At 39.5% G+C, this 14,786-nt stretch overlaps 2 protein-coding genes across 3 annotated transcripts in view; both read left to right on the top strand.

The window, feature by feature from the left end:
- DNAH12 (dynein axonemal heavy chain 12) overlaps positions 1–2,049 on the top strand; it is a 58,794-nt gene extending 56,745 nt beyond the window's left edge. Inside the window, exons 73-74 of the mRNA XM_054280822.1 lie at positions 217–284; positions 1,120–2,049. Of these exons, the coding sequence (XP_054136797.1) occupies positions 217–284; positions 1,120–1,310 (259 nt within the window). The 3' untranslated portion in view covers positions 1,311–2,049. The remainder of the gene's footprint in view (positions 1–216; positions 285–1,119) is intronic.
- A 1,122-nt stretch (positions 2,050–3,171) lies between these two features.
- ASB14 (ankyrin repeat and SOCS box containing 14) lies at positions 3,172–11,360 on the top strand. 2 transcript variants are annotated; one of them, XM_054280827.1, is made up of 9 exons: positions 3,172–3,299; positions 3,823–3,876; positions 4,231–4,364; positions 4,461–4,619; positions 6,329–6,574; positions 7,257–7,428; positions 8,330–8,873; positions 9,663–9,816; positions 9,911–11,360. In XM_054280827.1, exons 1-9 carry the CDS (start codon positions 3,172–3,174, stop codon positions 10,102–10,104), a joined length of 1,785 nt encoding a protein of 594 aa, XP_054136802.1. In that variant the 3' UTR covers positions 10,105–11,360. The 2 variants fall into 2 exon arrangements, with proteins under 2 accessions (XP_054136802.1, XP_054136801.1); XM_054280826.1 differs by having other exon boundaries at positions 3,823–3,873; positions 4,228–4,364.
- The last annotated feature ends 3,426 nt before the right edge of the window (positions 11,361–14,786 follow it).

The raw sequence follows: 14,786 nt of genomic DNA on the forward strand, positions 1-14,786 counted from the left end.
TTACTCTGGTTCTGGAAAGCTTTATTCAGTGCTCAAGCAAGACTGGTTTAAGTAATTTAAGTGATACTTTTCATATTATTGAAATAACACACCAAATTAAGTACTCTTTCATGCATGGAAATGGGGAAATAAAAACAAACAAGCAAGTAGCAACCAAAAAACAACCACCAAACCCCTCAAGCCACAAACAATGACTTTGTTGCTGTCTCTCTCCAGGGGAATATTAACTGAGCAGTATCCCAAAGTGCTCTTTGATGCCATGCCAATCATTTGGATAAAGCCAGGTGAGTATGATTTCTCTGATGTGTGAGCTATTCAATGAGAAATTGCAACAGTGGTTTCCTTTTTTTACTGAAGATCACTGAGGAGAACTTTTCACAGATTTACAGAAACTGAGTGTTTTACCTTATGTGATTTAGCAAGGTTTGCTCAGGTTATTTTTAGCTCTGTGATAGCTGTCTTTCCTACTAGTAACATAATTTTCACAACTATTGTTTTCTTTGATTGAGAGGAATAACTCCTTGTTTGTATTTATACACAAAATCAGGACCTACTACTGCAACTGCTGCAACCTAACTGTTAGCAAATTGGCAGTATTAATATTTGCCACTTTCTCTGTTTGTGCCTTCTCTTGAGGTTGGGTGAATTTATTCAGATCTTCATGATTTTATGCTTGCACAAGTTCCATGGAAGAAATCCGGGCATACAAAAAGTTCCTCCAGAGTTCTGTCCTTGGGTCTCAGATGACTTGAATTGCAGTTAGATTCTCTGGCAATTAGATGGGAATTCTTGTAGAGCTGTGAAAAACTCATGTATAAGCTATATGTTAACTAGGTAACTATTCAGATTTTAACATGTATTGTGTTATAATGAGTATTACAAAGCTGGTAGAATTACAGGAGGGCATCTAGTCCTGAAAATAAATTTTAGCTAAATTAGTTGGATTTAAGAACACAAGAAAACACAACAAGAAAAAGCCTGATAATTTTGTTCTGTTGCTCACAAACCAATTTTGCATTTTTATTGACCTTTAAAGATGTTACTTAACATTTGCATATACATTATGTTTGTGCCACTGGATCTGCTGAATGTAATGCATTATTTTGGGTTTTTTTGAAGCTGTGAAATCAGACATAAAGAAGACCAATGCCTACGTGTGCCCGCTGTACAAGACAAGTGAGCGCAAGGGGGTCCTGTCCACTACGGGGCACTCCACAAACTTTGTCATCGCCCTGAGGCTCAACACAGACCAGCCAGTGCAGCACTGGATCAAGAGAGGAGTGGCCCTGCTGTGCCAGCTGGATGACTGACTGGGGACACTCAGACTTCACAGCACCCTCTTCTCTCTGCTGGCTTACAGAGGAAGTGGAGCTTAGTGTGGAAGAGAACCATCTGGAGGTTTTTGTATTGTGAGAGGGCATGAAAATACTTTCTGACCCTCAAGCTTTTGTATTAGTATGTATTATTTTTATTATAGACCGTCTTTACAATCTGTCAGCTATACAACTAGGATTTTAGCCCTTGGTTATATTGTTAAAATGTTTTAGCCCTTGGTGATGTTATTAAAATGAACACCTTTTTTGTGCGTTAGTTGAATATCACAAAATATATTTTCATGAGAAATGGAAGTAGTCTGTGCTTTCTGAGAGAAATATTATAGGTAATAAACTTGATTCTGCACTTTTGTTTTCTTTAAAAATAATGAAAAAACATTACTCAAGCATTCTTTCTACATCTCCTCTAGCAAAGAACTGTTTCCACCTTGCATTCAGATACAGCCATCATCTGTTCTGTGTTTGAATCCCTCCAAAAAACTACAGCAGGAATAACCGAGCACATAAAGGTCCTACTCCATCCTACCATCACTATTACAACTGGGCATCTGTGTCCCTGCTTATTGGGTGTTGAACCAGTGTAAGTCTGTCTTTCTGAATCTGCTTTTCCCTTTAAAAATTCTGGTTTTCAATTGCTTTTCTATTTGTATTAATGTAAATTATGATTAAGCAATCAGGAGCATGTAATAATTTTAACAGAGTTTTTGTTTGATTATTTGCTTGGTTTTGTTTTTATTGTTTCAAGTTTATTTTTTCTGCTGTCTCACTCTTAAGCAAGCTCCTAAGACCACCTTTAGCTTGCTCTCCTAGGACACCACTAAAGGATTTTCTTTTTACTATGTAATACTTCCTGCTATTGGTCTGAAATTCTTATTCCAAAACTCAAAAGTATTTTTACAAGGAAACTGGACTTTTAATTCCTTCTTTTGTTGGCAGCACTTATCAGGTCAGATTATTAAACATAACTGACGTGTGTGAAAGAAACGTGGAGAAAGTCCCAGAGTATCTTATGACTGGGTATTTATAGTGAGCTATTAATGGACATGGGCTCTGCAGAGATTGTTTACAATCCTGAAAATGTCACTTTCAACTTAATAATCACTTCTTCAAAGGCTGAGATTTTCCCTCTTTCAGAAGGTGAGGAAAGCCAGTATATCTTCTCAATGCATAGGAAAATTAGTAGTACTTTTAGGAAAAAAGTAGTCTATGTACTCATGGAGCCATGGTAAAATCAATTACTAACAGTTTCTTACTGTATATGTTGCTAATATATTTCTCTTATTTTGCTACATATGCAATTACAGAGCAAGGCCTGCAATCACACATTAGGTGGACCAGGTAACAAATTAACTGGTGCAGTTTTGCTATGAATTACTTCTGCCCAGCTTTAAGAGATTTCTAGAATTATTCCAAGCTTTGTAGCTGGCATGTTGACACCTTCCTTAAATTTCCTGTGCTCATTCATTTTGCCAAGTTATTTATTAGCTTTCAGTTTTACTTATTAATTTTATTTTACCTTGCCCTGTCGTTTTGTTTTGGTTTGTTTTTTTCAGGCCAGCTTTCTTTCAAGACAGAAGTGGAAGTTTTGATAAGGTAAAACAGATGAGAGGTTTGAACCTAATGGAATATCTGAGATCTTGAATTTGCCAAGAACAGCATGACTGCTTAATCATATAACAGTGTAGTCATTTATTTTAAACTGTGTTTCATTTCTCTTGATACTGACACAGTGTTTGCTGTTTCTATTACTCCAAATCTAACCTAAAGATTTAACATCTGCTTCTAATTAAAAAACAGTGTTTCCCTACAGAAGTGATCCATGTGGTGCTGATTTGCCATGAATAATTCTGTGTATATGGTTGATGGTGATTCTGATGAGGAAATCTCTACCCAGCAAGCTATTCAGGAAAGCTTACAAGATTGGCATAAATTTGAAACAAGTGGCAGTGCAACAGAGGTTGAAAGGTAACAAGTTATTATTTCTGTTTTGGGTGTTTTCTTGGCATTACTGTAAACATTTAATAGACCTTATATTTTCCTTTTTTAACTCCCTAAGTTGTATTGTGCTGACCTTGTCCCATGGATACTGGAAAGCACTGGTACCTCACTTGTTTTGAGTTCTCCTTGAAAAAGTGTACTTGTTTCTTGGACAATATGAAACATATGAAACTTTCAGGTGATGTTTTACATCAATATGTTAATGAGTATAAGGCTTTGTGAAGAAGAAAAGTAGGTGATGTAGGTGATGGGACTTTCCCCTCATTTTAGCATTTAATTGTTGGCCTTTGTGTGAAAAATTCAGTATTTACAGTGTCGGGGAAAGACCAACAAAAAATTTTTTTCAATCTGTTAAGCCCTCACAAAACCAATGTAACTTAGGAAAACTTAACATATTGTCTACATTAGAGTATTTGAAGTAAGGTATAATGATATCCTTAGCTTCACATGAATTTTTACTTCTGATTTTATTCTTGTTCTGTTTATGCAGTTTCCAGTATACCACAAGTAAGGAACATGGGCAGATCGTTGCAGCAATTCGGAAAGTTAAGTACAAATACAGCCCTGGCAATGGCTGAGCAATGCCTTCACTTTGGGGGTTTGATCACCTGATTTAAGTGCAGCTCTCCTTGGTATAGTCTTGGGAGAAGTAAGGAAACTAAAAACAAGACATCCAAAAGCTAGCTTATTAGCTAGGATCATGGAAGTGGGATGGGTTCAAGTGTCACCCCTTCCAAAGATTTCTAGTGCTTCATCTCCTGAAATAAGAGGAAAACTCCAGGCCTTTCATTCATAATGAGCAAGATACACTGGTGGGATAAATGGCACTCAATGTATTAGCTGCCTGAATTTTGTCTTATGATGTGTAATGAGATATGTATCCATGCTAAAATATCACAGGCCAAGAGGAGGCCTTGAAGAAGTTGGTGAGGCACAGTTCTGCTTTTGAAGAAGCAGATCAGGAAGGCTGGCTTCCTGTGCATGAAGCTGCAGCACAGCTAAATAAGAACATCCTTGAAATAACTTTCAAAGGTACTAAGTCCTTCTAGTTTTCCACCAAAAAGTTTTACAAAGTAAAGTCTGATGAATCATCCACCTTCAAATGTGTTCTGCTTTTCTGTGTTTCAGCCTCCCGTGACATCACGTGGGAACAGTCCACTCTAAAAGGGGAAACACCTCTCTTGGTGGCAGTAAGAAATTGTTTTGTGGACAATGTCCACTTTCTCCTGCTCAATGGCTGCAATCCCAATGTTAAAAATGAAGAGGGAGATTCTCCTTTAGTTATAGGTGAATACTGTTTTTAGGGGTGGAGAAGTGAGGGAGTGAGGTGAGGATACAGTTATACATTTTAGGTTTTAAGGTGACATACTTGACTTCAATGCATAAAATATTTTGCTATGAGGAAAAAAAAATAATCTCAGCATTGAATAGGTCTGCCCCTGTGTTTTTCTCAGATGATAATTAGCTTTCTCCTTGAAGTGCAGAGTGCCATCCTCTGCTTTCCTTGGCATCATTTCTGCAGTGGTGCCAGGTAGTGAATCCTTCTGTTCCTTCATGCTGTGCCCTTCATGTCTGCAGGCATAGAACATTCATATTCTCTGCCCATATGGTATCTCCTTCATTGCATCAGCCTTTTTTTTTCTCAAAAACCCATGGTAATTGGTTTTAATTATCCAAAATTATAGCAAATCAGCCTGATTTATCTGCAGTATGTGGGGTGCAAAGCAGTGTTTGTCCCTATTTAGACATTGCTGTCATTAGTGCAAGGATGACAAGTGAAGGAGACAGGCTGACATTGTCAGTTCACTTCTCTTTAATATTTTTTACTTTAGGAATAAGGTCCCATAGCTGCTGTAGTCCTAGTATAGTCTCATACCCACATTCTTTGTGTGAATGCCACTTTAATTTGATCATGCACAAGAACAGTAATTCATTATTTCTAAGGAACTATATTTTGCCAAAATGTTTTTCAGAGGCATTCTTTGTTCGTTTCCTTTGCTTCCCTCAGTCTGGGCTATGATGCCTCCATTCTCACTGAATCCACCCAAAAACAGGAAGGTGTCTTCTCATTATCTAAATTCTAAAGGAGCACTCAAGTTTCTCGGATGATCCCATACATTTTTCTGTATTGGAAGGGTTTCTTTTTCATAACTATTGTTAAAGGAGGAGGAAAAGGCCTAGCAATCATGTGTAGGACCCTCAGTCCATCATTGTAAAATGGCTGCAGTTTCAAGTCAGGCCATCTGCTTTAAAAAATGTACAGAACTCCTAGATACTTTTGAAGTGCACAGCATTAAAATGCACCATCTCCCAAGAAGGGGATGCATGGGATTTATCTAAAGCAGCCATGTAGGTCTCAGATAATGGGACATCACAGTTTCTGTCACAGAATGCTGTCACTGGTGTTGAGGCAGCTGTGGTGTTGATGAAGCTGCTCAGCCTTATCTGTCCTGTGAAGGACACTCACTGTCCTGCACAGCCTGGAAGATCAAAGAGAGAAGGAGGGAAGGGTGTTGCCTGATCATTCCGTCCACTGGAGCCAATGCAAATTTCTCTTATAAGATCTTCCCTGACTTAAGACTTCAGGCTTATTAAGCTAAGAAGGCATATGAAAGAGTCATTATAAGCTTTGTTTCGTATTGTGATATCTGCTTATGGAGATTTAACAGAGCTCTGGTGGCAGCTCCTGAGCACCAGGCCCTGGGTATGGTCTCCATCTAGTGGCAAGGAAAAGCTGTGTTTTGTTCCATTACCAAATGCAACAGAGAGGAAAAAATCTACGGAGATTGCCACCAAATGATTCCTTTGCATACTTAGTGTAGTCCTGGAAGCAAAGAACAGACTTGTTGATGAGTTAAACCTTTCAGCGTAGGGTGACATTTCTCACTGCATAAATAGCACTGCCAGGAACAGTCAGCAGTCACATAACAGCAGCCATGGTGCACAGATAGCACTGAATAACAATCCTGTCTGATGCTTTGCTTGCTGTCCTACAGCAATTAAACTTGATTCCTATGACATTGCCTCGTTGTTGCTGAGATCTGGTGCCAGAGTGAATCTGCGCTGTGTCCATGAGAGAACTGCTCTGCATGAGGCAGCCAGGCTGGGCAGGAAGGACCTGGTACAGCTTCTCCTGGAGTCTGGAGCAGACCCTGACCCCCGCAGTGGATATGGCCTCACACCTCTGGCACTGGCTGCACAGATGGGACACACAGAAATTATGGAGCTCTTACTGCAAAGAGGTGAGACTTTATTATATAGGACCTTATAGGAGGAGAAGGCTTCAGATGTGCCTTCAGAAACAGAAGTAGCTCACCTTACTAGAGAAAATTAAATGTGATCTGCACTGAGGGTTGTTGTGATGTAGGGAAGGCCTGATAAATACCAATTTGTATAATATTAAAAGAATAGATTATTATTATAGTGAGTACTTATAATTGTTTTTTAAATGCTCTATTATTTTCTCACATAGACGGGTCATCCTAGGGCACACTTGACAAGATATTTATTGTGGGGAATTTTACATGATGATTCAGCAGCATTGGAACTGGATTGCATGAACTCTTGCATACTGGGTGCTCTCATGTTTACAGTTACACCTGCCTGTTCTTTGAAAAGTAAAGGAATTGAAATGCATTGTTTGTAAACCAAAAGCAGTTGTTTGGATGAATAAGAACCAAACTTTTTGCTGGTGCAGTTCTAGGAACAATTCTTACTGTGTTCAAAGCAATTTGGACCTTCTTGTTCTAAGGATTACATAAACAGATCTAAAATCAAGGATCCAATATGAAGATTTATGCCCACAGTAGTTCTGTTTAGTGGAGAATAGAATTCAAAATACCCTATCACTGGGGGGTTGGAGATATTAATTGCAGATGAATATTTACAGTGACTGCTGTGAAAATCCTTGCTGCTTTTTCCCAGGTGCAGATGTTCTTTCACAGGCAATGGATTGTGCTTCTATATTGTTTGAAGCAGCAGGAGGAGGAAATCCAGATTCTGTGAATCTTTTACTAGAATATGGGGCTGATGCCAATGTACCAAAGCACTCGGGTCATTTGCCAATCCACAGAGCTGCATATAGAGGACACTTTCTGTGAGTTAATATACTTAAAAATCAAGTAATAGTGACACCAGAAATATTAATTTTACTAATCTTACCTTATTCAAAGCAGGCAGAAATTCTGTAGCTTTGTACAAAGAATTCTTTTTGACTGTGTAAATATGTCTGTTCTGTGTCTGAATATAAGAAACCAGTTAGAATAAAATCTTCATGATTTTAGGATGCACATCTTAATCCCTCTGGTATTTCCCCATTTGTCACAAGTAGTAACACTGTCCAGTCTGATGCTGAGGTTCTTGGAACATTGTCACTCTCTCTGGGTCAATGTCTCATCTTCACCCCATCAGAGAAATGTGAATGGTGAATATGCTAAATAGACAAACAGAGAGTAAGGGTTATCCCTATTTTAAAGAGAGTAAAACTACTGGAAGATATTTATGCAGAAATCACAACTAACAAATGAGAAACAAGCACCTGAGTATTCTTAATTTCTGTATTCATATTTTCTGTATATTAGTTGTTATATTTAAACTTAGATGTATATATATTACATTATAGATTATATGTATTTGTGTTATAATACATATTCTATTAATTCCCTAATCCCTATAGGTTATGCACTTTTAACAATCAGGAAAAATTTCTATTGAAAAGGAACCATCAATTCCTACAGCAAGGAATGGTTGTTCATTAATAATAGTATAATATAATAATATTTTATGTGTAAGAGATGTAAAGTCAGTATCCATTGCTGGCTAACAATTGCAGTGTTGGTGATTCAAGTCAATGCATGCCATGGTACTGATTTGGTATATTAAGACTACTGTAACAGTCATGATGAATTCTGAAGCCAAACAACACTGAGAAATTCAAAGATGAGTTAGTGAACAAAAATATTTAATATTCTGAGTTGCTTCTGGTTTTAATTTTTCAGAGCTCTAAAATATTTAGTTCCTGTGACTGATTTTTCTGCCATTAAAGAAAGTGGGATAAGTCCAGTTCACTCAGCAGCAGCAGGAGCACATCCTCAGTGCCTTGAGTTTCTCCTGCAGTCGGGTTTCGATGCCAATTTTATGCTGGCTCAGAGAGTTCGCAAAGGCTACGACGACCACCGGAAATCCGCGCTGTACTTCGCCGTCTCCAACGGGGATATCTGCTCGACGCAGCTGCTGCTCAACGCCGGAGCCCTGACAAACCAGGATCCCATCAACTGCCTCCAAATAGCCTTGAGAATGGGCAACTACGAGTTAATGAATCTGCTGCTCCGCCACGGCGCCAACGTCAACTACTTCTGCCGCGTGAACACCACGCATTTCCCCTCAGCCCTGCAGTACGCCCTCAAGGACGAGGTGATGCTGAGGATGCTGCTGAGCTATGGCTACGACGTGCACCGCTGCTTCGACTGCCCCTGGGGCAGCGGGGACCACTCCCAGTACGTGACCGACGGCTGGACCTCCACCGTCATCAAAGACACCATGGTAAGGGTGTCACACGGCTGCGGGTGCGGCCCTGCCGCCTTCCTAAAACTAAATGGAGAGGGGCTTAATGCACTGTCAGAAAAAGAAGTTTTGAAGACAGTTTAAACATAAAGAGAGGGACAGACAAGGCTTTAAAATTAACCAGATGTTACGAAGCCTAGCTCATGACGGCAAATGTTGTAAACAGTATGTTTGAATTGTGAAAATATAGCTGATGATATGCTGATGATCAGTAAGGAACTGGCTCTCCAGGGCAGTGTTGTCCATGCTGTGAAAGCAGAGATTTGCAGGCTTGCTCTCTGCATTGTCCTGTACCAGAACACCAAGACTGGAAGGCTGTTGAAAGGACTCCTGGAGCTGGTGGGTTAAGCACTGAGCAGAAATTAGCAAACCTAAAGATACTCATCAGTGTCATTGTTTCACAGTTTGTAAAGTCCATTTGAATCTTATAAACCCTCGGTTAACCTAAAGATAAGGGGATGATGCAGGAACTGGGCTGGTGGATCCCCCTATTAAGCACCTGGGACACAAGTCTAAATTGCACTTAAGTCTAAATTGCATGGCAGCACTTCTTTTTAAGCACCAAGTCCCCAAATATACAGCTGCTTGAGTTTATTTTTGGATCTAGTACAAAACAACCATCTCAGATTTTTAGATTTCACTAGTCAGGCTTAGGCAAGCTGTGGTGACCTCTAAAACCCTACTCAAGTAATTGTTGTTGTCCTCAGAGACAGAAGTAATTTTCTGCAGTATCAAATATTACCCTACTAAATGTTTTGCTCCTGTCAGTTCTGTGAAGTGATAACCTTGTCCTGGCTGAAGCATGTGTCTGGGAAAGTCGTGCGAATCATGTTGGATTACGTTGATCACGTTAAGATTTGCTTGAAGCTCGAAGCAGTTCTCAAAGAACAGGAACTCTGGCCAGACATCCATTTCATTTTAAGTAAGTATCTGTTTGCATTTTTAACAAAAACAAGCTGGTTTGGCACTGGGGCCTTTTTGCTAGATAACATTTTAATTTTGCTTCTCCCTTCCAGCAAATCCTCGCTCTCTGAAGCACCTCTGCCGGCTGAAGATCCGGGCGTGCATGGGCCGCCTGCGTCTCCGCTGCCCTGTCTTCATGACCTTCCTTCCACTGCCCAACTGCTTGAAAGATTACATCCTGTACAAGGAATATGATCTTTATGGACAGGAAAACTTCACAGGGATCTACAACCTCCACTGTGCATAAGTATTAGTCCTGTTCTTTGAAGGGAATTTAATATGGATAAGACTGTTTTGCTTTTTTCTTTTGGGATTTTGTCTCCTCTGTATATTAAGGAATGCCATCACTCTCCCCTCATCCCCTGAAGAACATGGTGAGACCCCCAAAATGTAAGTATTGGTGATCCCATTCTAAGGATCTCCCGGACTATGACCTATCTGCAAGTTATGGCAACAGTATTTTAAATGCCTGGTGTGACAAGTTAAGGAAGTGAACAATACAGGGCTGCAAGCCTTGTGTTATGGCTAAGTTGAAGCTTGTCATATCAGACACCCCTACCCTCATTCCAGGGTTAAACTCAGGGTTTAGTTTAAGTACAGGGATTTGACTTCAGTCAGGAAGGGACATAGTTTTCTCTTGTACTTCTTCCCTTCTCTTGCCAAGAAATAGTTTTTATTTGTGAAGTCCTGAAGAGCAGCTTAAGTAATTCTTCACCCAATAAAGCAATCCCCCCATTCTAGGCAATTAAATGAGATTAATCTTGAGAAACCTCTGCTTATCACAGCAGGTCATGTGACATAGCAATGTTTTATCACGATGGCACTTCTGGAGGCTGTGTTAGTTCTGCAGCTCCTTCTCATGTACTGGTATGTGACATCCACCATGAACCTGGACTATTCTCTCTAGAACTGGCTTCTTACACAGTGCTGTCCAAAGTCATGCTTGCATTTTTTGGAGTTTCTCTCTAGAGAGGTCGAGCTGAAACTTTTGGAGCCCTGTCATTTTAGGAAGTCTTACAGAAGTCTTAGAAAGACTTAGAGCATCTCTGTTCCTTCTAAAAATACTGCAAATATCAGTTCCTATTTTACAAAAAAAAAGAAGTTCATAAACACATTTGGCATTAGTAATATTTATTCCTTCATAATCAAGTAAGCATAGATTTTTTTTTTCTAGTTATACATGCATCTTTATCACAGAAGTTACAGAATTCAAAAGTCTGCTTTTCCCCAGAAAAATCTACAAACCTTATAAAATACAAATTTAACCTTAATGTGGTTATGGCCCATGGTTTTTTACATGGTGTTTATCCCATAATAAACTAACTCAGCCTGTGAAGATATGTCCAATGCCCCTGGTAATGGTTGTGCTGGTAGAGCCTCTGCACTCAGCTTGTTCTGCAGAGCCCTCACTGCCCCACCATGGGCCCTGCCCAGCCAGCTGCCACAGCTCCTGCTCACCTTCAGTCTCTGATTGTTGCAAAAATGGGTTAAGAGCATTCCCAAGTATAACAATTTCCTCTGAGGTTATCTGGCTATTACTATAAAAATTAAGAGAACTGAGCTACACTTGACTACCTGCATGTCAGAACTTATTTTAATGGAAGGGAACACATCCTGTCACCAGTAATGGGACTTCCTCAAAGTCAGTATGATGAACAATGCAGGAGGCTTTTGCATCAGTACAAGTCTCACCCAGAAAGTTACTACAGTAAGCTTTTATTTAAAATACAAAATGCTGACTGGAGCCCTGGTACAATAGGGTTACTATCCATGTTTCCAAGATTAAGACACAACAATCAGAGTTGACATAAATATGCCATTGGTTGTTCTTAATACAGCTATTCAGGGAAAATGTGCAAGTCAGTCTCAAACACTGCAAAAATCACTTACACTTCACCAGAACAGGACCAATCCAGAACATCATCATAAGAATTTGACCACTCAACTCTATTATAAAAATGACCAGAAAGGTTGTACAAAATCCTCGGCTTGCAATATAAACTTCATTAGGGATACAAGTGCATTCACAATGATACACTGACTTACTCTTGTCATGAGTACTTAGATACCACTGTGGCAGGGAAAAAAATGCCAACTTAGTGCTTAAATAAAACAAGAAGCCTTGGGGACTAATTATCTTGCAAGAATTTTTGTAATATAGAGCGAGAGAAAGAATATAAAGTATCAGCTTTTGCTGTTACACTAGACAATATCTCTGCTAAATTCACTAAGCAGTGGCAGTTTTCTTTCTCTAGGTGAACTATTTCCTAAATAATAAGAGACTATATTGTAGCATGGTTTTCACCATTGGCTTGTCCCAAATGCTGTGCAACTAGTTAATCAGTATTTACCTCAAGCATAGACAGAATTTACCCTAAACAGTCAAATTTATTTCTTTATATTCATCTATGTCAATTACAGCTTCATAAATAGCATCAGCTGTTTCACAGTTTTCAGCTCTGTGTTTACATCCACATAAAGAGGAAATCTGACAGCCCTTTAGAAGGGGAATGTTTCTTAACTCTGAAATATTACTTTACTGTTAGGCATTAAATTGTCTTGATACAATTTCAAAATTGTATCAAGATTAAAGGAGTAAGACTGTGACATGCAGCTGACTTTTCACTACCTGATCATATCCAGTTACATATGTTTTAGTAGCTCATGACTTTGACCTTGTCCTCTGGTTTGGACTTGGCCAAATCTAGCAGTGAGCACAGAGGAGTGCCAGCTATCTGTAATGCAATAAAATGCATACCCATAAGCACACCTGATATATTTGGATATTCATGCCATTACATACACAAAGAATGTATGTAGCCTAAACAGCTGACAGCAAGACTGATTTGGTCTGCAGTGTATAGATCTAAATGGTGTAATGAGCTTCATATCCTCTTACTTAAGGGATAATTGGCAGTAATTTTGAGGCTGCAATTAGTAACAGTCCTGAACAACACTGCCAATTCAGTACCTACATGAAGTCACTTCAAAATCATGGACTTGAAAGAATATTTTCAGGAGTGACTGAAGTAATAGTAGATGCACATGAAGCAAACTACAGCTTCAGCCAAAGGTGCTTGAAAGATCAGTTTGTGAATAAAAGACAGTAGGAAATAATAAACAGGAGAGTTTCTCCTGTAAATTAGTAAAGGAAACCATTTAGTAATTTAGTTACAATAATAAAATACTCTGGTGGTGCAATTCTACCACAGCAGTTCCCAGCAGACCATGAGGTGTTCCTACTAACTGTTACATACTCTCATGGAAAATACCAAGCATCGTTCTGATTTTTTTCAACAAAGTTGTTTTCTAATGAAGTAGTTCTAAACCTTATAGGAAAAAAGATCATGTATGAAACTCAGCATCTGTTTTTGCCTTGAAATAGTTCTAATTACAACCTGTGTGATCCTCCCTAGGCAAAGCTCAGTCGTTCTCACTCCCCTAATAACTCAATTACCATTACCCAGCTCTGCAGACATCCCTTTGCTCTTGCAGCTTTCATCATTACCCCAGATGCTTTTGTACTTTCTTGCTCATTTTGCACCAGTGAAACTCCCCTACATGGGCAAACAATCAACCCTACATTTCATTCATGCATATCAATCTTTTAGTGGTTAAGATGAGAATCATCCAACAGAAGTGAAATGTATTTTACTCCTACGGTGTCTGTTTTAGAAAGCTGTTTAATAGCATATATGGAAAGCTTGAAAAGCAAATGGAGTAATTCCAATATTTATTGCTAAATCCAAAAAAATTCACCTGCCAACTTTATCAGCCTTTCTTCATCATCTTTGCAGATTTATATCTATATGAGTAATGACAGTTTTTGAAAAAAATACAGTATTTCTATTTTCTGACATTTCTTCAATAAGGCTAATGCAAAACAGGCTGCACATCAGAAATGCTTTTTCATGAGAGTGCTTATCTATTATCTGTCCTCCCTCTGGAGCCTGGGCTACCGCAGCTCCAGTGCTTAACACAATTAGTCCTTCTCTGACAAGCTGAGGACTGGATTCTAGACACTAGAGATCACTGATTTCATAAGGTCCCTGTGCTGTTTCCAAACTGCTTCATCCTCAGTAAATACTTGAGAAAGATACAAGTAAGACACAGGAACCTTGAGCTACCCTGTGATATTATTTTATAGAAAACAAATATCAGTAAATAAAAACAAACATAAACAAACATGAACTGGAATAATTTGCAGAGACAAACTGCCTTGCCACTCTCTGTAAGCCTTGATTTAAGCACAAAAAGGGAAAAAATTTGATTTAGTGCCTCTCTGTACATTTTTGTTGTCAAGAATAAAAATAGTCTCTTAAAAATGGGAGCTGAGATTGGAAGCCTAGATATGAAATAAAAATGCCACTGTCTTTTACAAGAAGTCTCAGGTTGGTGTGGTCCATGTGGCACTGTGCCAGCTAAATCCAGCCACAGGGCAATACTATGTGACCTAACTGGGCAACAGCAAAAGCAGATATTTCTACAAGTGACTGGCTACTATGGGGATGAAAATCACACTGGAAGAGGATCTGGTTACTAACTCAGGAAGAGAACCTGGCAGCCCTCTGTTCCTCAGCCTCCTCCCCTCCTTTTTCAAGGCAGAGCCCTTTGGTGGCTGCACAAGTCCCTGTGGTGTAAAAACCCTGCTGTGGTGTAAAACCTCTGCCCAGAGCTTCTGCAGCTCCAGCTGCCTGTGCTCCTGCCCAGGCACTGCTGCCCTTCTCTCCTGTCACAGGAGCTGAGGCCACCAACTCCTGCACACAAAGTCACAGCACCAAGGGCAGGAGGAGGCTTTGGCCAATGCAGGGCACTCCCAGGAGTCAGAAGAGCCCTCTGAGCACCTACAGCCATCCAGCAGACACGACCTGAGATTCCTCACTGACTTCATCAGCACTGAACAGCTCCAGCCAGGAAGGGCTGGGCCAC

The sequence above is a fragment of the Melozone crissalis genome, unplaced genomic scaffold, assembly GCF_028551555.1.
Source record: "Melozone crissalis strain CALT ecotype California unplaced genomic scaffold, PUWL_Pcris_2 ptg000029l_1, whole genome shotgun sequence".
In the NCBI taxonomy this organism is placed as follows: Eukaryota; Metazoa; Chordata; class Aves; order Passeriformes; family Passerellidae; genus Melozone; species Melozone crissalis.